The following is a 21,126-nucleotide window of genomic DNA, read 5'->3' as shown; positions in this document are numbered from 1 at the left end:
GCCATTTGGGTGGAGGCCTCTGTGACGTCCCGCATTGACACTGCTTCCACCGGCCGCCTCTCTTCCACCCAAAATATCTCCAAAGGCCTGCCAGGATGGACAGTGTTGGGCACCCCACGAGATGTCCAGTCGTGGATGGAGGTGGGTAGTGGTGGTTGAGGGGTGGTAGATATCCCCTCCCCCCGCCCGCCCGCCCGCCCGCCTGCCCGCCCGCCTGTCTGTCTGAAGGCCCCCACATGGGGAACACCACTGTCTGGGGGAGGAATCGACTCATGCGATGCTTGGTCTCATGCTTTTGCTTTATGTGGGTGGATGGATACTCAGCTTCCCGTTCCAGCCTACTCAGCTGGCGTCACTCACCCTTTACCCTTGACCTGCCGCACGCCGCGACTGACGGCATTGGCCCCCTCCGGCCATTGCTCCCGCAGCAGCGCCGCAAAGGCCGCGCTGCAGTTGATCCGGTCCGCCTCGCTGTTGTGCTCCATGCGTGCCGCCGTGTTGACCGCATCCCCGAACAAGCAATAGCGCCGGTTCAGGGTTCCCACGACGGAACCCACCACGGGCCCGCAATGCAGCCCCACACGCACATGCACGGTGCCCAGCTCCGGACGGTCAGGGTGTACGGGCAACGAGTTGGCGGCGCGTACGGCAGCGAAAGCAAACTGGGCCATGAGGCGAGCGTGGTCGTCAGGCTGCGGCCACCGCAAGTTGCCGACGGCCAGGTAGGCGTCGCCCACAGTCTCCACCTACATACAGAGTTGTTGTTGGCGTTGTGGGCAGTGGTGAGAGGGAAGGGAGAAAGAAAGGGGAAAGGGGTCCTAGATCGTCTTTCCCGGAGGGACCCAACCCAACCCAACCTTCGCCAACCGCTGTTTGCCTAGTAGCTGCCTGGCTACGCACCTTGAAGAGCCTCAACTCCCGAATGAGGTCATCAAATCGCGAGTAGAGGCGGTGCACCAGGTCCATCACCTCGCCCGGCTGCAGCTGCCCGCACAAGTCCGTGTAGCCCACCTGGGAGGGGAGGGGGAGAGGGGAGAGGGTGTTTAGGATAGGATTGGGGGATGGGGGAAGGGGGACATCATGCATCTCCCTCCTGCCCGCCCGCCTCCTGCAAGGATTTCAGCTAACTTTCGCGCAACAGAGACGTCACATGCATGTGCACTAGCAGCCGGGGCTGGTCCTCGTATCGAAATATCCTGGAAGTAGCAGTCGTAGCACGTTTGCTCTACCGTGCCGTACTGTGCCGTACTACTGTTTCTCTATGTGTCTCGATGGTCCTTGGCGGCCAGTGGGTCCTGGCTTCAGCTCTCAGGTGCATAGCCCCCTTACGAGGTTGCCCGCCGAGCAGGTTTTGTTCCACCCTTTATCTTTAGCTCTCGTTGCAATATTGAAATTTGTTTTCTGGATTCTGTGCTGCTGCTGCTGCTGCTGCTGCTGCGGTTTCCTCACATGGAATGCGTTTTCGGGCCGGGCTGCCATGCTGCCGGGCTGCCATGCTGCCGGGCTGCCATGCTGCCATGCTGCCGGGCTGCCATGCTGCCGGGCTGCCATGCTGCCATGCTGCCGGGCTGCCATGCTGCCGGGCTGCCGGGCTGCCATGCTGCCGGGCTGCCATGCTGCCATGCTGCCGGGCTGCCATGCTGCCGGGCTGCCATGCTGCCGGGCTGCCGGGCTGCCATGCTGCCGGGCTGCCGGGCTGCCATGCTGCCATGCTGCCGGGCTGCCATGCTGCCATGCTGCCGGGCTGCCATGCCAGGGTAACTCACCACGTCAGAAAAGAATATGGAGACACACTCGTACCGCTCCGGCTGGACGCTCTCACCGGCCTGCAGCGCCCGGGCCACCTGCGGCCACCCGAGAAAGTGGAGGGCCGTGGGCGGGAAGGAACGTGATGACGGGCCGACTGACGGGCAGCACAGCAAGCAACACACAGCTGGGGAGGAGACCGACACGGGGGGGGAGGAGACCGACACGGGGGGGGAGGAGACCGACACGGGTGGGGAGGAGACCGACACGGGTGGGGAGGAGACCGACACAGCCGGTGAGGAGACCGACACGGGTGGGGAGGAGACCGACACGGGGGGGAGGAGACCGACACGGGGGGGGGAGGAGACCGACACGGGGGGGGAGGAGACCGACACGGGGGGGGAGGAGACCGACACGGGGGGGGAGGAGACCGACACGGGGGGGAACCGGCAGGCCGCTAGGAGCCGCTGGCATGTGCCGTGTCTGGTCATGAGGCCACCGTACGGGGGGGAGGAGGGGGGGAAGGAGGGGGGGGCCCTTCTACAGGGGGAAGTCCTGCGAGTGGGGCAGGTAAGGGTATGGAGCAATACCGGAGCCATCTTTAAACTCCTTAGCGACAATACGCTCGCACCTATACATGTATATATATGTGTGTGTGTCTCTCGACCTACCTTGGGTGGGAAGATGTCGAACAGGAGGTCGTCGGAGGCGACTGCGTGGTGGTGGAGAAGGTGGTGCTGTTGGCTGCGCATTCTGCGAGATGGGAAATGGGAGCGAACGGATACTACATGAAGGCGCGACAGGTGTACGTACGGCAGCACCTAGCGCTGTCAAGGACGATGGGCGCCAAGCTTCCTTGCCAACCTGTAACCACCGACCCACCGACCCACCGCAACAGCCTCACTTATACCCACCCGCGCGGATGGTCGGGGCGGGTCGCGGACGCGGTGCGGTTGCAAACAATCTGCGAGCTGCCACTGCGCCCCACCCCCACACTGGACATGGACCGCAACTCCAGGTCTTGCCGGTCCGGACGCAGCACCCCGCCGGAGCCGCAGCGCGCGGATCCGGCACCGCCGCCGCCGCTGCCAATGCTGCCGTACACCTTCACAGACAGTGGATTCCGTCGCAGCCCGCGCGGGAGGCCGTCGCTGCCGGTGAGTGCGGGAATGACCACCTGCTCGAGGGCCTTGGCGACGGCCGGGAAGGTCAGACCGGATTGGGGCTGCACACAAGCGCGCGCCAAGTCACCCAGCTCGGGGCAAATGTCGTACAGCTCCCCAAGGACGGATTCCAGCTGTTCCAGATCCACGGTCTGCATCACGGCAGCGGCCGCCGGCGGCTGGAGGGCCCCCCCCGGCGGCTGCAGCGGCGGCGGCCCCGCAGCATAAAAGGCGGTGCCGCCGGCGGCGCTGCAGTCGGCGTCTGCGGCGATGGCGGAAACCGCGGCGACTGCAGCAGAAGTCACATTGGCAAAGCGCAGGCGGCCAGAGTCCTCCGGCGACGCGACAATGAATATACGACACAGCAGCAAACCGAATTCGTACACGTCCTGTTCCTTGCTGGGCCGGTACTGAGGTGGCGGCGCAAAGAGACCCACGGGTCGCACGGTGGATGCGAAGGCTCGTTCCTCCGACACGTCAGACAAGACGCTTGCGCCGGTGAGTCGCGGCGCTGGTTGCTGCGCCAGCAAGCTGACGCTGACACTTTGCAGCCTTTGAGGTGGCGGCCGCCGGGAGAGCTCCTCGTCCTCGTCGTCGCGGGGGTGCACCGTGACGGCGAAGGGAAGGACCGCCGTAGTGGCGACGGGCGCCTGATCAGTAGCAGTTGCAGGCACGTACGGCAGCGGCGACGGGAGTAGAGCAGCCGCCGCCGCCTTCGGCACCAGCGCCGGTGGAGAACCCAAGACTGCGACTGCCGTACGAGCCAGCGCACCCGCGGCCGGTCGATTCCCGAGGTAGCTCAACGCTCGGAGCTTGCCAGCGGCGCGGGAGCCATCGGCGGCGATGCCGATGGAAGTGTTGACAGTGCTGCCGTAGTCTGGGTGCAGGTTCCGGAGCCTCAGGAAAAGGTGTGGGCTGAAGTGCTTGTCCATGATGACTCGGGACGCTTCTAAAGGCCCCGCCACGATGGGGGGCTCCTGATGGTGGGCACCAAGTAGTGCCGTGGCGGCACAGACGAGGAGGTACTGGTAAGGAGCGAGCGCAGTAGTCGTGCATCAGTAAGTACATTTCAACTCAGTCCCTCCTCAGGCCACCCTCCTCTCTGACCCCCACCCTGAGGGTCCCCCTCTTTCCGCTCCCTCACTCCCTCACCCCATTTCCCTCACCTGCGCATGCAGATACGCCAGCCCCTCCGCCACCCCTTGAGCGATGCTGGCCTTGGTCAACAGCGGCAGCGGCACCGTCTCGTTCTCCAACAGCCGGTCCAGACTGTCAAACTCGTGCCATTGCCGTACCAGCACGGGCACCTTGCCGCCGCCCTCCAACAGCCCCGGCCACTCCCACACGATGCCCAGCACGGGGCACATGCGAGGGTGCTGCAGCCGGACCGCCCGCCACACCAGTGCTGCGACAGCAGGGGAAGGGGAAGAAGGCCAAGAGGAGGAGGCTGACCGACGGACAGACGGACAGACGGACAGACTGGCAACCTACACAGAAAGCAAGGACAGTAGATGCGATGGACAGACACACTGACAGACAGAAAGACAGACAGGTAGACAGGAAGTCCGGAAGACCGATATAGACAGACAGATAGATAGACAAACAGACGGACAAACAAACAGACGGACAGAGGTAGCTATCTATCCCCAACGGACTCAGCATGCAGCCGAGCCGCCAGCCCGTTACATCCCGCGCCCGCCTAACCCCCTCCAACCCCCTCCAACACCCCCACAGCACCCCCTCCAACCCCCTCCAACACCCCCACAGCACCCCCTCCACCCCCCTCCAACACCCCCACAGCACACAGCACCCCCCCCGCACCGCACCAAGGATCTGCCGCCGTGTCCGCTGGGAGAGTGTGGCATAAGATATCACCGCCTGTGTACGGCCGCCCTGTACGATGGGGACGGGGCTTACAGGGTCCGAACGCCCTGTGGAAGTTCCTAGCAGCAACATATCGGATGGCCGGGTCAGAAGCAACATGTCGGGCTGCTGCTGCTGCTGCTGCGGCTGCTGCTGCTTGCGGAATCCCAACCCATCGGCTATGGCGAAATCAAGAGTCCTCGAATGCGTGAGGCCACTTTGGCGACTGGAGAAGTCATCGGAGACTCCACTCCGGGTGCGGTGTGGCGACGTGGTGATGCCCTTGGTCTCAGCTGCCGCAGCTGCCGCCGCCGAGGCTGCGGTCGCAGGTCCCCCTTTGGCGATCTCGGAGGGCACTGCGCCTCCTTTCGCAGCAAACACGCGCCCAGTGGCGAGTTGCCGCTGCCCCGGGGACTCCCTGGATGGACACAGGAAGAGCAGGGCGTTAGAGGAGCGCGGGCGTTAGAGGCGGGTCGCTGCGGCCTCTGTCTCGGGGCCCCCTCGCCCCCTGCGGCCCCCTACACGGCCTAATGGGAAATTGATGGGCCCATTTCCCCCTGTCGCGGTGCGGTGTGCCGGTGCACACGTCCGGCCCCACACCGGTGTGTGTGTGTGTCCCGGGGGTAGTGGTAGCCCCCAGGTCCAAGCGGTAATTCCCCATGAACGGCGAAACCCATGAGGATAGATACTGTACGGCCCATATCTGCCGCTCTGAAGGAGGCTGAGGGAGGTTCCGCGAGTCCCAGCCCCCCCCCGGACACTCCATAACCATCCACCACACCGCACCTGGTGCTGTCGAGCAGGACGGTCGACGGGCCGCTCTGAGGGAGGGAAAGTAAGTAGACATGCAGACAGACAAACAGACAGAAGGTCATGGGTTGGAAGTCGAAACAATAACGAACATTCGTGCCTATTCGCCAAATGACGAGGAAAAGAAAGGCTCACTGATTGATGTGCTATGTTATGTTCGGCTGGCCATCACACACTGCCACCGGATCGACCTCCACTGCCGAGCTCAGAGGTCTGCTATTGTCTGTATGGTCCCACCACACCCCGCCCCACCACGTGGGCCACGTTGAAAGGGACCTGGGTGTTTCCCTGTATACACACACGCATGCGACGGAACCCGGCGCCCGGGTCCCTGCCTCCCCCCTTCCCCTACCTGACCAACATCCACCACCTTCCAGCCTCGGTTCCTGGCGGGCTGTAGCAGCTCGCTAGCCACCACCAGCTTCACCCGGGTGCCCCGGTACACCCCCTCCCCGGGCTCACAGCTGCCGTCCGAATTGACCTGGGGCGGGATGTCCACCTGCGGCTCCGAGACCAGCAGGGCACGACACACAGACAGACACACAGACAGACGGCGGAGGAGGCGGCAGGAAGGGGAGGGGCCGGTCGTCAAGCGGAGCGGAGCGGGAATGGGGACATAGGGGAGGACCTTAGGGAGGACCTAAGGTAAAGGAGCCGCCGCATAGATCAACAGAGGATCTGACCGGAACATTGCAACGCGCGCGCGACTTTCCAAACAGAGCGGCGGAGGGGGGAGGAAATTTGGTCAGTTTTGCTTCTTGTACACTCTTTCCTTGGCAGCAGCTTCACTCTTCGTGATTCGTCTTTCACCCCCTCGGCTCTCCCCCCCTCCTCTCCCCCCCCTTCCAGGGTGCCTCAGCCCAGCACACGACCGTGGTGGTGTCCTCCTCCTCCGCCATGCTGCTGTCCCTCTCCCGACCCGACTTCTCCAGAGCATTCAAGGAGGTGCTGGATATACGGCAGGTATGTATGTATGTATGTATGTATGTATGCGCTTCTATCCCGCGGCTCAGTTCAGTTAAACCACCGCAAACAGGCATACAACAGGACACACACACAGACGCACATCCAGGCAGCACTCACTCGCAAAACAAGCAGACCACACAGAGCACCCGCAAGTGCTAAGAGCCCTCACGTCGACTACACAGACAGACACAACAATATAATACTTAGACATTTGTACATATTATATCTACGTATCTGTCTGCCTGCACAATATATGAAATTATAGTGTGTATAGTGGGGAACCCCGGCCAGCTTCATCCCTCTGTTGCTCCTTGTCGGACAGCGTTCATAAATAACTTTTTCAAGGATACAACACAGCTTGAGAGCCTCTATAGCTTAGTGGTAGAGCGTTCCCTTCGTATTCATGTGCTAGGGAAAGGTCCTGAGTTCAATCCTCAGTGGGGGCATAACAAATTTTGCTCCTCAACGGATGCAGAAGGACCTTTCCTGTGATTTTCCCTACACTAGAACAGGTAATCCTGCACTTTCCGCAGTTAAGGACCAGCGTCAAAGCTTAAACCCCATGACCAACCCGGCTTTCACGAACACCTGGGTCTAGCACGCAGGTCTAGCTAGCACTTCGGGCTCACATGCATTTAGGTTAATCGAGTACTGCGGTGCATGAGCACCAGCACAACACCCTATATCTCCGTAATTGTGATGAAAAAGCCGAGAGAAGTTTAATGGGCAGATGTAGTGGGGCCCGGCGTGTATTAAGAGGACCAGCGATGTAAGGGTTGGCAGTCGCTATTGGTCACCAGCAGTATTTTGTTCTCGTACGTGTGTACGTACGTACGTACATACATACATACTAGGGTTAGGCACTACTGGTAACGCGCGACTATCGTCCCCGGGAAATCCAGGAAATCGAGACCTGTTCGGGTCGAAAAATCCTTCCGATGGTGGAAGGTATTGCGCCCCTAGTTGATGGACGGTGGTGACCTGGGATAAAGTTAACCTGCGAGCCGTCCAGGAATGGAGTTGGGCCGCTGTCGACCCGGCAGATTCCGTTGGATGCTGGTGGTGGGTGCGGAACCTGAGCGATCCACTGAGAAGTTGACTAGGGTGACTGGATGAGGGTGCCCCGAAATACCGGGTAAGGCAGGGTTTCGCAGGGTAGCTGCAACGGGCGAAGATACACCCCCCTGTTTCACACATCATACATTCGGGTTTTAAAAACTTTTTCACCGTGGTAATTTTTAGTGACCAAGTGGTTACTGCGGGGGTTTCTCTTGGTAACCACCTTACAAGGTTTTTCCCCAACGAGTATGCTGGACAGGAGCCCACCAGAACTATGCATCCGAAGATCCAACTTCACAACGCCCATTCACGGCTTTGGACAACCAAAACGACGCTTATATATTGATTTGTTTATTTACACGGATGTATGTACAATAAAATTTGGCGGGAAGTATGATTCAGACAGAACCCAAACAATGGCTACTCCTTAAGTAGCGCACACAGCAGCTTGACACGTCAGGTTTTGTTCAGAACCAGGAGACTTAGGTGGCGAAGTGTTTGCCTCGAATATCGCAGCTACGGGTGTCGAAGCAGCCTGGTCAATGGCTGGCTCAGTCGTAGCACCTTTCTGCGCCTTATCTCCCTTAGCTGTACACGCCTAAGGCCTTCCGGGACCCCTACGGGGAGATAATTCGACTAGAGGTTGCTCGTCGGAGGTAAAAGAGGTGACCGGAAATATGCTTCGACTTCTCGGAGCGAAGTATGAGTGTACGAGTTACAAGTTCCGCACACAAGTGCGGGTGTGTCCGTAAAAGCAGGGGGGCCCATGGACGTCGTATTGGTATTGATGCGGGTACGCGGGAGGTCATCTTCATTCTCCCTCGTCCGCTTCAGGGCGAAGCGCCTCAGCGCGACGTGTCTGGCCTCCCAAATTATGCGTGTAGAGAAATGCAATAACATATTGCGAAGGAACTGCCGTGGTGCGTGGAAGCAGGGTGCATGCATGCATGCATGTGCCGGACTACAGTACGGCAGGGGACGCCAAGCTCCTACTTGGGTCCCACAGGCGCATTGGTTCTTTAACTGCCGTTGTTTTGACTATTACCAAGAGGTGTGTCCCGCTGCTGGGACAGTGCCCTCTAGCTTTCCCTGCACCCACCCACGGGTCGGTATCTTACTAATTGTCCTATATTATTGGTCTAATCTTGGAGTACCCGTCTATGTGTGCGTTGGTCCCTGGTTTTTTGTCTCTGCTGGCCTCGGGTGGGTCGCCCGTGTGGCTCGTCGGCCTTGTCGGGGCGCTTGAGGTGGTAGATTCGTTAACGGTGCAACACAGGTCATTACTGTCATTACTATTGGCCACTAGTGCAACTTTCGCAATGGGTTGGTGTTGGGAGATGATGGGTTTCGCAACGGGTTGTTTGCTATCGAGTTGCGCTTGCGGCTGGCGGCCTAGCTACAGTAACGCAACACGGCAGGACTGAGCAATAAGTCACTATGTTCCTTCCTTCCTTCCTTCCTTTTACTGTTTCTTTCACCGTTCCGTCTTTGGGCTCATTTTCAAGTATTAAGTCATTGCTAGTCCATAGAGTATGAAGTTAAACCCTAATGAACAAGCCGTCTGCGCAAGCTTTCATCAACGTTGACTCTATGTACGGCAACACGTTCCCGAGCCGAGCTCAGTGAAGCAATACTGCCCCCATCCAAGCGTCAAAAACTAGGTGGTCACTGCTACCGGGGGGGTCTGCGCGGGTCACTGCTACCCGGATGCAAACATATGTCCCCATCTGTACGATTGGCTATTTCAGCGGTATAGCCGCGGTAGTAGCTGATTGGTGACAATAACAAATTCGGCAGTAGCTGATGTGTAGCTGTGCGTGCGTGTGTGTGTGTGTGTGTGTTGTGTTACACCTCGGTTGCGTTACCCAGGCAGATAGGTGTGTAACCCATAGGGGCCCACACCAGCCGTGAGAGGACCCAACAGCCTAGGGGCCGCAAGTAATTAGATGCCACTGTCAAATATTGTCCAAAGGTCAATACGGTGGTCAGTCACATCACATCATAGTAGGGGGATCACATCAAACAAAGGCCCCGCCGACCACCTCTGCTCTGAGGGCCGCTCTGAGCAATCCGAGTAAGATCCACTACTCCGACCCCCTACACACCCACCCAAACCCCCACCCCCCCCACACCCACCCACCCAATCCACACGCACCGTGATGTCCTCCACTTGCAGCTCCACCGAATGTGCCGAATGCAAGTGTAGGGCCATACGACCCCGGCACATGAGCAGGGCCAGCGTCCCACAAACCGCTCCAAGGCTCAGCAGCAGCGTGAGGATAGTGATGCCGGTGGGAGACTGGACCCAGGACTTGCGCTCTTGCGGCACTTCGCCATTCGGTGGAATGGGCATCACCAGGGCCTTATCCGCCACATCCAGCGGCAACACGGCCATCAGGTCTCCCTCCAACACCTGGGAGTGGGTGTGTGTGTGCGTGTGCGCGGCGGGGGCCGGGGAGGAGGCAGGGAGGGAGCAGCCACGTCTCTACGTGTCACGAGTAGGTAGGTAGACCGGTAGCAGAATTCCACGCCGTGTTGTTGTTGTTCGGCGGAGGGCTGTGTAACTCCTTTCGTTCGTTCGTTCGTTCGTTCGTTTTGGCACCGCTCCGCTTTGGCGATGTATGTTTCTTTTGTGGAAGTGATGTTCCCTTATCTTACTTCCGAGATTACATGACATTGCATTACCTCAGCGCCCATTATATACCCCCCCCCGGCATACATACATACAGACCACCTGCGCGTTCCCCCACATCTCCCTCCCTTCCTCCCCACCTGAGTGACTATGACGGGGTGGTAGATGTTCTGACGGTAGCCGTTGAAGCCCACGGGGCCAAAGAACGTATCCATGTTCAGAGTGTTGAGCACATAGCTCAGAATCGCGGTTCCGGAGCGCCCTGTGATATCCAGCGCGCTGTGCTGGTTGTCCACGCACGAAAGCGCGCCCTCATTCCACATAAACGCATCCGCGGCATCTCCCTCCGTCCCTCCGGCGCCGCCAGTCACATTTCCCAAGCTGCACATGGACACGGCATGCCGCAACGCCGTCAGCAGCACGTAGCCGCCGGCGGTGGCGGCGGCACTATAGTGGGAAGGCTTCTGGCCTGTCGCGGCGGTGAAGGCGGCGGCGTACTGCGCAGCCGTACCGAAATCCGGATCCGCGTATGGCAGGTTGGGCATCCATTGTACGGTGGTCAGTGCGTACTCTCCGTGACCATCTAGGAAGTGCAGAAAGTCGGCGACGTCGCCGGAGGAGGCCAACCAGAGGGCCGACAGCCGGTGGCCCAGGCTTCGGAGCTGATGGACGAGCAGTCCGGTGCGGTCCATGCCGTCACAGGCGATGAGCACGTCCGCGTCCTCGGCCGCCACTCGGGCGCCTGGTGATGTGATGTGATGTGCAGCACGACGTGTATGGGGCGTGGGGTTGAGAGCTATGAGAAGAGGTTCACTTGGAGCAGAGACGGTGGGAGGAACCGAACAAGTGGTATGCGACGACGGTGGCGGCGGCGGTAAGGTGAGACTGAATTTGGGGGGCCCGGGAAATACGCCCCGCGCGCGCGTGTGTGTGTGTGTGTGTGTGTGTGTGTGTGTGCAGTTTCTCACTGCACCGTTTAGCGCCAACACACCGGTTAGGTGTGCAAGCTGCTCACCACTGCGACTCACATTACTATCACTGTCGCTACGGAGACATCGCTCAAGTAGTCGGGTAGGGTAGGGTAGGGTAGGGTAGGGTAGGGTAGGGGATGTGGGGGAGGGGGATGTCCCCGAAAGTAAATGGGCTGAATGACAAGTGCCCAACTGAACTGAACCCAAGTGAACCACACACGAACGTGTGGAAACAGCATTGCAGTGAGTGGCCCTTTCTGCGGTCCCCTGGTGGAGAGGAGAGCCGACCCGCCTCCTGGATCTGGTCCCCTCCCGTTACCGCCGGCACCCCCCCCAAGTGGACGAGAGGGGCCCGTGAGGCGACATGGGATTGCATTTCGGAGTATTGCCCCCCAGTTGCCCCTGGGTTGTTAGTTGGGAGCCCCTCCACGGCCCGCTTAGAGCTCATCCCGTGTCGGGCGGATTAGCCGGCTGAACAGATCATGTGGCCGATATGCCCGCAAAAGCCAAGAGGGCCCTCCACCAAGCGGCCCTCTAAGCCCAGCTCTCCATCTTGCCCAGCTCTATCTATCTATCTATCTATCTATCTATCAGGAGGAGGCGGAAGCGCACCTTCTTTCCAAGGGAGGGAAACCATTTACGAACGTAGCCCTGAACCGCCACTGCCCGATTGGCTGGTCAGATTTGTGGCCGGCCCCCCCCCCCTCCACGACTTTTGCCTTCCTAGCCCCCTCCCCCTTATGGCAGCTACCCCCCCCCCCCAGTTGCCCACCCAAGTGCAATTCCACACATCCGGGTACCGACATCCTTTCGCCCCCCTCCCCTCCCCTCCTCTCCCCCAGGGCGGGACCGGACTGACTTATCGCGGGCCAGAACCCCGGCGACTCCGCCTCGGCCGCAGAGTAGTTCACAGCCAGCACTCCGCTAAAGCCGGGCCGCAGCTCCCCCAGCGGCCGCAGCTGTGCCAGCGCCCCCTCGCACAGCTGCACGTGAAGCGGGGACTCCCGCGTATACACGACCGCCACTCGCTGAAGGCCCCGCAGCGCCATCGTGCGCAGCACTGTGCCGGTGTATAAACTCGCAGGGGTGAGCAGACCGTACACGTGCCGTAGGCCCCGGTGAAACACTGTGTCACGTGCCGTACAGCAGTGAAGGAGGAGGCGCGACGCGGCGTCTGCCTGAAGAGCATCTTCCAGCGCATTGTCCCCGTTGCCGCCCAGCACCAGGTGCACGGGCGGCTCAGCTGGGGCGCCGGTTGTGGGGTCAGCGGCAATGCCGTGGATGAGGGAGGTCATGGCGGCCGCCCTGCCTTCCTCGGTGCAATTATGGGATATCAGCCGAAGCTGCATGCGCAGCTCGTATGGCTTCCCAGAGGCATCCGTGACCACGGCTGGGGGTTGTTGGGCCAGCCAATCGAAGAAGAACTCATAGCCTCGGGCGATTTCGTCGTATAACGGCCCGCAAAAACCTGAACATGGCATTGCGGGAGGGAATTTTAAGAGCAAGAAAGCACAGACATCCATCTTTCAACGGCTTTGTCGTGGTTTCAACCCGGTTAAGCATAGTAACCGAGGTGAAAAGAGCGACTCTGGTCGTCAGGTGGAGATGATCAACATGATTTTAAGCTGCTGACCACATGTCCAAGGACTTTCCTGGAGGAGATGATGGCGACAAGTCCATGGTATGCCTTGACCGAATAAGGACGAGCTTACCATCGCGGCCGATTGTCGCTCCAACTCGGAATGTAAGATCTTGCGCTGAAGTACAGGGCGCGACAGAAAGAAATCCAAGCAGAACGAGAAAAGAGTGATAAAGCGCCTTTTGCATTGTCCGCTGTTAAAGCCAGCCACTAGCTGCTGCAGACTCTTTGGCACAAGCATCCTTTTACATGACAAAGACGCTGCGGCTTCGGGCCCTGGAAACCGCCACTTTTGCTCGCCAAATGTATCACTTGCCCTGGCGCCTCTGCGTGGAAAAATCCATATTGTTATAGCTGTATTGCAGTTTAAGTAAGCGTTTTCAAATTCTTAAGCGACCTAGCAGCATGAAAGGCACGAAAGATGAGCTGTTCACCTCGGTTATTCCTACACGAAAAACAACGCAAGGCGCTGCGTCGTAGCATGCAAGCGGTGAGAACACACATTCAACAGGTTTATTTTGAGTAACTGCATTATAACGCGCTCAGAGACTATCCAGTCGACATTGAGCAACGATTGGTTCTGGAGCAATGCCTGCTTGCCGCTCAACCATTTCGCAGCCCCTTCTGGTTCTTTCCTTATATGTATCGTTACGTAAATTACCGCTTGAGCAAGGTCTTCTACACTGAGAGTGCACAATAGCAAATTTTACGGTGAAAGACAGGACGCCATTTGGTACTGATGCAGAAACGTTATGCAGATACATTGTGCTATAATATGTGTAGCTCATTGTAAGAAATGCTATCAACCGTTGTTTTCGGCGACGGCCTCCAACGTCTTGGACAACTAGCAAGCGGATACCTTGGCTGAAAGCGTCTCCAATGAGACGTAGTGTGTGATTAGTTGAAATTATCAGATGTGGACTGCCAGCGCAATTGGAGGTTCTAAGTTTATCGCCGTGACAACATGACAGCGGGTGGTGAGCATGCAGGTAAGAGACTGCGCTAGGATGGCTTCTACATTCAGTTGAATACATCCGGAATAATGGCCAAGGCCCGAGGTGTTGGGCATTTAGAGCTTTCGGCGATGGTTTGTGGGTTAGCCATTGTCAACCTTTTATGTTTCTCGTATGTGATCCACAGTCTTAACCACACACCATATGACCCACATTTCGGTTGGAGAACAGGGGTTAAGCAAGCTATGTGCGCGCACGTTTTCCGTCCGCCATACCTTGACGGATCCCCCACCTACCACATCGTCATAACCGGGGCTCCGAACGCTTCCCACTGTCCAAGGATTAATTAATCCACTATCCAAGGATTTATCTACATATGTACATCAGTAAGCTTCCTCTTCAGCCACCCCATACCCAAGCCACATAAGCACCGACCCACCATCCCACCCTCCGTCCTTGACACACTAACAACTCTATCTCTGCCCCCGCTACACGCCCAGGACTCCACAAGCGCTGGCTAGAACGCAAACTGGAGGTGGAGGTCGGCAAGGTGCAAGCCAAGCTCCTCTCAAAGGGCCTTACGGTTCCAGTTCCGGATCCCGAGTTGCTCGAGACCGAAGCCCGCCTCGCCCAGGCCCACCTGCCCAAGCTCTTTATAGACCTGTACGGCCGAAACCCAAATGGCACACTCAAACTTTCCCCGGACGCCAACAAACGCTCCGGCCCGGCGCAGCCCGCGACTCTCGTCCAAAAGCTGGACCGCTTGCTCAATCCGGCGGTGCTAAGTCCGCTACCACTCGACGTCGCCGTCGCACATGGGCTTCCGCTTTCCTGCTGCGACGCTGGGGACAGTGGGGCAGCGGGCAGCGGGGCTGCGGGGACCGGGCGGGGGGGTGGCGCCATCAGCCCTGTTGCTGGCATACGAGCCGGTACTGCCCAAGCAGCCGGCCCTAGCGGCCACCACCACCACCACACCGCCAAGCAGAGCAGTCACAGCAATTCCCCACCCTGGGGTGGTGGCGTAGGGTGGGGCGGGGTGGGGCCGATGGAGGCGCTGGGGGGCCCTAGGGTCAGTCGAAGTCCGCCCCAGGGTCAGGGTCAGCCCCAGCCGGCGGCGGGGGGGAGCTGCCGACCCGACCTGCAAGCGGCAGACCTGCGCATCGACGACGCCGTGTCCGAGGTGCACCGGGTGGCGCTGCAGGTGGGTGGGTGGGGTCCTGAGGGGGGTGCTGAGGGGGTCCGCAGACCACCGGGGGGGGTGTCTCCACGATGATGATGATGATGATCATGATGATAATGACCGCCACTGGCTAGACCTAGCTGGCTAGACCACCATGCATCAAATAAATGTAAATATATAATTTATGTAATTATTACATAATATACACATTATAATTACATACTACGTATTTTTAGGTGTAATACATATACATATATGGTATAGACCTCCCCCTCCACGACTTCTTCTATATGGCCATATTGTCTCTTCCTTTCCTCTACTACCTTGTTGACGTGCGCCTCCGAACCTTCCCTTTGTGCCGCGTCCTTCCCTCCCTGGACCCGCAGGCCAGTGAGATGTGCCCTCGGGAGCGGGTGCTGTACCTGGCGCGGCAGGCCAACCCAAACTTCTCTTTGCCGCATCCGCGCACCACCACCACCACCACCACCACCATGCAGCAGCAGCAGCAGCTGACGACGAACGGCCTCGGCGGGCCAAAGAGCCGACGGGACCTCTACAAGAAGAGCTTCGTCAAGCGAGGGGCCACCAACTTCACACCCGATCCAACGGCGGATGGCGGCGGTGGCGGCGGCGGCGGTAACAGAGGCCACAAGCTGCAGGTGGGTCTCCATGATTGATCCGGATGGATATCGTGAGGTGGATGGATTGGATACCAACGTGAGTGCTAGGGGAGTGCTGGAAGTGGGTTCGTGGCTGATGAGGTAGGAGAGGTTAGTTGGTTGGTAGGAGGAGATGAGATTCGTTACGGTGGGGGACTGGGGGGTTGGGGGAAAAGGAGCGGAGCCTACCAGGGGCCAGGGAGGCAGGGGCCAGGGAGGCAGGGGCCAGGGAGGCAGTCCCCCGGCGTGGGGCCCCCGGGGTGCTGGTGTCGGTCGAGTCGTGTACCGGGAGGGGCCGGACAGGGCGTAACAGCACCGCTTGAACACAGAGCGCGCGGGGTCCGGCGTGTGCCGCTGCAGGGTGGGGCAGTATCCACACGCCGCGGCGGCGGAGGGATGGCGGCGGCGCAGGACAGCCGCCACAGCCCCGAGGTCGCCGCCACGACACCCCTGGGGTCCGCGTCGCCTGGCGGCGGCTGCAGCGGCGGCGCGACTGGGGACGGATCGCTGCCGCCGCTAGGGGCACGCTCTCGGCCCGGCACCTGCCCAAGCACCGCCCACGAATGCAGCCCGGCGGCGGAGTACGACGCGGCGGCGTCCGCTGCCGCTGCAGCTGAGCTCGCAGAGGTTGTACGGATGGAGGCCACCGAGGCTGCGGAAGCGCTTCCGCGCCTGACCCCCGCCACCCTGAGTCCGATGACCGGCAGCAGCAGCGGCGAGATGACGGCGGCGGCGGCGGGAGGCGGCGAGGAGCTGTACGGCCCATCACCGCCGCCACCGCTGCCGAAACTCCCGCCCGTGCACTCGTTCGGCAGTTCGAGCACCGGGCTGAAGACCAACTCGTTGGTGAGTTTGTGATGTGGCTTGGACCGCCGCGCGGGAGGCGACGAGGCGCTGTGAATCGACCAGCTAACCGACCAGCTACCAACGGACATGTCCTAAACAGGAGGGCAAGGGAGGGGCCGGCCCCAGGGGGGATGTTTGTCCGTTTCGAAAGGCGTTCCTCAGTCGCCACTCAAGAGCGGATGTATGTCTGACACGTATGTCTGTCTGACACTTGTGTGTTTGCAGATCGGCTTGTGGGGTGCGGCCGCAGCCGTTCACGCAGCGGCGGAAATGGACGCCGCAAGAGCCGCAGCGGAGGCGCAGGAGCTGGCGGAGGCGGAAGCCGCGGAGGCGGAAGCAGAAGCGGCGGAAGCTGCAGCAGCTGCGGCGGAAGCCGCCCTGGAGGCTGAGGTGGCGGCGGAGGCGCATGCTGCGGCCGGGTTGTTATCACAGGTGGTGGCTACTGCGGGGTCGGACAGCGGCAGCAGAGGCGGCGACCGAGGCGGCTTGAGCGGGGCTGAGCACCAAGGTGGTGTTAGTAGCAATACAGTACAGCATTCGGGTCCCGGCTGGCAGTACTGATCCGGACTTGGGTGGTTGTGGGATGAGAGTGATACCGGCGGGTGTCTGGTGGTGGCGCTGCTGTCTGAAGCGGCCTGAAGGGAGGTGGCGGAGGCCGGGTCCGTCTTGCTTATCTTTATTATCACCTCGGGACGGATAGGGGGGTTGGGAGGCAAGGAAGGGGGCCGCGAAGGGATTTGGCGTCCATCGTCCCATGTGTTTTGCGTGTGTGCGGCCGTAGGTGGCCGTAGGTCGCTCCTCCTCCTCCTCCTCCTCGACGTCCTCCTCCGTCATGTGCTCAGTGCTTTTGTTGTTGTCGTGTTGCAGTTATTGCTATATTAGGAAGAGCTGTATGTACGTCACATTACCATCGCCATTGCTATCATCATCATCGCCATCATGGGGATGGTGATGAGACTACGGCAGCCGTATAGTCGTTCTTGGCCTCCCTGGCCATGGATGGAGTGACCTACCCCGACTAGGGGGGATGATCGTGAGGGCACGGAGGGGCTGTTGTCCCCCTCCCTCCCCTCCCACCACTCCCCTCCTCTGCCCTCTTTAGATCTTTGTCTTCCCTTCTTGAGGGTGAGGGAGGGAGGGAGGGAGGGAGGGAGGGCGCTGTGGCGCTCGCCTAGGGTTTGTGAGGGTGGTTGCTCTGTGTGGGTTATAATAACGGCTGTATCCTATTGATCGGAGGCGGCCTTAGTAGTAGTAACCTTGCGTTGCTGCCTAGCTGGCCGTGATTGTGCCGTGTGTGGGGGGGGTGCAGTGCAGTGCTAGGGCTCAAGCGAGCCAGCAGGGGCCCACCACAAGGGGCGGCACGATTGTTGATTGTAGCTGTAGCCAATTGCTGTGAGTGCCGCAGTGGGGCAGACTCAGAGCTTGGTTGTGTATCCGGCGCCCATCACATAACATAACATGGGGAGTGTAACGGACAAGTGTGGTGCAAAGTGTTTTGCCTCACTTTGCGTTCCTAATGCCATGGGCGGTTGGGTTTTCCCAACTTTTCTTCGGACTTTTACGCTTTGGTGTGTTGGTTCATCTTTACGACATCGTTTGAGCGCACATAGCTGTATCTGCATCAGGGCCTGTGTGAGGGCCTGTGTGAGGGGGCCTGTAGAGACCGCGGGGGGTGCGCGGCACCGGCGGTGAAGGCCAAAGCACAGTGACGTGTAGGATACGCACAGAGGGTTGTGTACGGCAGGCACTCCAGGAGAGCAAATAAATGCACATCATTAAAAATGCACCCATGCAGACAGGAATACTGTTAGTCCGTCTCGTTTATACTTTCACATATGTGCATACATACATACATATATAGAGAAATGTATGGGGTCAGGCATTTTGCTGACCAGGAACTTGAGGGTTGAGGCGCCGTTGATCCGCTAGATTTGGTTGGATGCTGGTGGTGAGTTGCTGATTCTGAAATCGGATGGGGTGAACGGATTAGGGTGCCCCTCTCGCAGGGGAGAGCAGGGAACCGCTTCGGGAAAGGGGGCCGCTGGTGAAGCTATACCACCCTGTAACAACATACAACATGTATAAATAGGGCGGATGAAGGTGATCAAGGGCCCCCGGCTATAGTGACGGACGTGCTGCGAACCGACCCGGAGTGGAAAGTTGACGCCGCCGTTGATCCGGGAGCAGATTATTCCACTGGATGCATGCTGGTGGTGGTGGCGGGTGCTGAATCCTGGAAAACACACTGAATTGGCAGAAGTCGGCAGATGGGTGAGAAGGATGAGGTGGCCAGTCTCAAGACATAGTGGGAAGATAGTGGGAAGATAGTGGCAACGGACGAAGCTATAACCTCGTACTGCATACCTGGTGGAAGGGGATGCTGTGCGGAAGCGGGGGTTAGGGAAGCGATACGGTCTTGCCTGTACGACGCTTTGCTGCGCTGGTGGCTTTGCTTCCCCTACCCTCCCATGATGATGCAGCACCCACCGGCTGCACGGTGCGGTGCTGTGCCGTACTGTGCCGTACTGTGCCTCCTCTGTGTCGATAACGAGCACAACTGTAGTACACATCCAACACACGCACATTGATGGGGGACTTGTCTTCGCAAATATTGCGTCACCTTTCCTTCGTCGCGTATCCCGGTTTTATCAATATACACAGTCACACACACAGTCACACACACATACATACATACACACACACAACTCCGGAAGGCCTCCGGTACCCCCGGTGGTGCTGATACCCGTCACAACAGCCAAGTCAACAGGGGGGGTTATCGGTGCTGCGAAATGTCAACATGTACGGCGACGCATGCACGCAGGAAGGAGCCAGGAACGAACGAACACCAACAAAGCGATAACAAACAAAGGGAAATCCAACGAGGCCACCCCGCCCCCGATATATAAATCTCTTCAACTTCACGGCTGAAGGGGTTGCGACACAGACCGCCATGGCCCGGCACGCCGCCGCCGCCGCTGCCCCCCAGGTGCAGTGTGGACACATGCGTCGTCACGGGGCGGGGCGGGGCGCCTGCTGTGTACGGCCCCCCGACAGCGCTGCACCTCTGGTAGGCCGTCAGGTGGAAGACAACACCAACCTCAAGGTACGACACACATCCAACTGTCACGGGGTTACCAGGACGTTCCGTACATACGGCCTTCACAAGCGAGTAAGGTAGTTCGTTGGGTTTTGTTTTTCGGTAATAATGTTCACACCGGGCTGGGCCGGCATACATGCATACATATGCAACGACACGTATGAACATACATACAGCTAATCCAGCGCATCGGTAGTTCGCAAATTAATGAATATTAGATCCTCTCGCCACTGTCGTACGTTGCAGTACGCCTGCCGGTCATTTATCACAGCGCTTTCAACCACGCGGTTCTTCTCTGCCTACCTAATGACTACTTGCCAACTTGGCAGAGCCAGCATCACCCCCAGGGCAACTGCACCCCCTCCCGCCCTCTACATTCCTATTTTATTACGGCCCCTGCGGGGAAGGGGGAGGGGGAGTCCGACCTCCCCCGGGGGGCCGTTGAATCCCATCATGATGACAAAGACAGTGTCGCTTTGCCCCACATGCCTCAATGAGGTTCCTCATCACGGTTTAACTCGGGCACCACCTCAAAACCACCCATCCCCGTGAGCTCAGGCTGTACAGGGGTACTTCGCATGACCACATGGGGCTACGGCAGTGATGATGGGGTCGAGGACCGCCCGACCCGCCAGCCACCACGACCACATACATGGCCCCAGCGGGGTAGCCGTCGGTGGCTGCAGCCCACGCCACAAAACGCACAAAGCAAGGGGCCCTCCACCTTTTTTATTAAATGCAACTGGAGAATATTGGTTTGGAGGCTACTTATTTGTTTTATTATGCAGGCAGTGCATGCTGACAGTGCGGGTGACATGCGAAGTCCACACCACCACGGCACAGTTCACAAAGGGTGTGTGGGGGGGGAAGGGGCCGTCATGTGCGGGTGTGGACCTCCAGCCGGTGTGACGCACCGGCACCCGCACCAATGAACCCTAAGACCACACACCACCCGGGCCTCCGCTCCGCTATCCCCACTTCCTCCCCCCCTCCCCCCCCCCTCCTCCTCATAATAACACCCAAATGGATGAATCAAAGCAAATCCAGCCAGTAGCCCCCAAGGTTCAATTGGGCTTCATGCCAAACCACCCGGGCACGCGGGGCGGAGACAGCGACTCAGCTGTGCAGCCAGCACTACCCGGCACTATCCAGCCAGTAGCCCCCACTACCCCCCATACATACATACATACACTGCCGGGGAACCCCCTCCGACAGGCCGCTCTCTCTCTGCCCTCTCGGCCCCTCTGTTGCCCATCTCCCCTTCTCAAGGGAGCAACAGGACAACACGCAAATAACCACATCCGGAAACTCGCTCGCCCGTACGTTCTTGCTGTATTGTTGCACACGCCGCCCATGCCAGCGCCTGCCGGTAGCACACTTCCATCCCCAGTACCACACCGCTTGCAGTCGCCGCCGCAATTCCGCATTCCACCATCAACCCCTCTCCTCCGCTGCGTGCGTCACCCCCTCACCCCGCCGCCGGGGTAACGCCGAATGCAGTACGCACCCCCGTCCAGACGCCCGCTGGAGTGGAGGTCCCTT

At 59.4% G+C, this 21,126-nt stretch overlaps 2 protein-coding genes across 2 annotated transcripts; one reads left to right on the top strand and one right to left on the bottom strand.

Moving 5' to 3' along the window:
• Positions 1–479: 479 nt before the first annotated feature.
• On the bottom strand, positions 480–1,844 carry cyc44 (guanylyl and adenylyl cyclase family member; the record flags this gene model as incomplete). Its single annotated transcript, XM_002957785.1, has 3 exons — positions 480–746; positions 901–1,011; positions 1,767–1,844. Coding segments are annotated over 3 exons (456 nt in total), but the record flags the coding sequence as incomplete, so codon positions are not given.
• Positions 1,845–13,813: 11,969 nt separating this feature from the next.
• On the top strand, positions 13,814–20,166 carry VOLCADRAFT_98954 (uncharacterized protein; the record flags this gene model as incomplete). The annotated part of the gene is made up of 8 exons (XM_002957803.1): positions 13,814–13,838; positions 14,303–15,003; positions 15,369–15,641; positions 16,002–16,487; positions 16,713–16,995; positions 17,590–17,612; positions 19,474–19,590; positions 20,143–20,166. 8 exons carry the CDS (start codon positions 13,814–13,816, stop codon positions 20,164–20,166), a joined length of 1,932 nt encoding a protein of 643 aa, XP_002957849.1.
• Between the last annotated feature and the right edge of the window lie 960 nt (positions 20,167–21,126).

This window comes from Volvox carteri (genome assembly GCF_000143455.1).
Source record: "Volvox carteri f. nagariensis unplaced genomic scaffold VOLCAscaffold_80, whole genome shotgun sequence".
Taxonomy (NCBI): Eukaryota; Viridiplantae; Chlorophyta; class Chlorophyceae; order Chlamydomonadales; family Volvocaceae; genus Volvox; species Volvox carteri.
The sequence above is the reverse complement of the archived record's forward strand: the minus strand, read 5'-3'. Positions and strand labels throughout refer to the sequence as shown.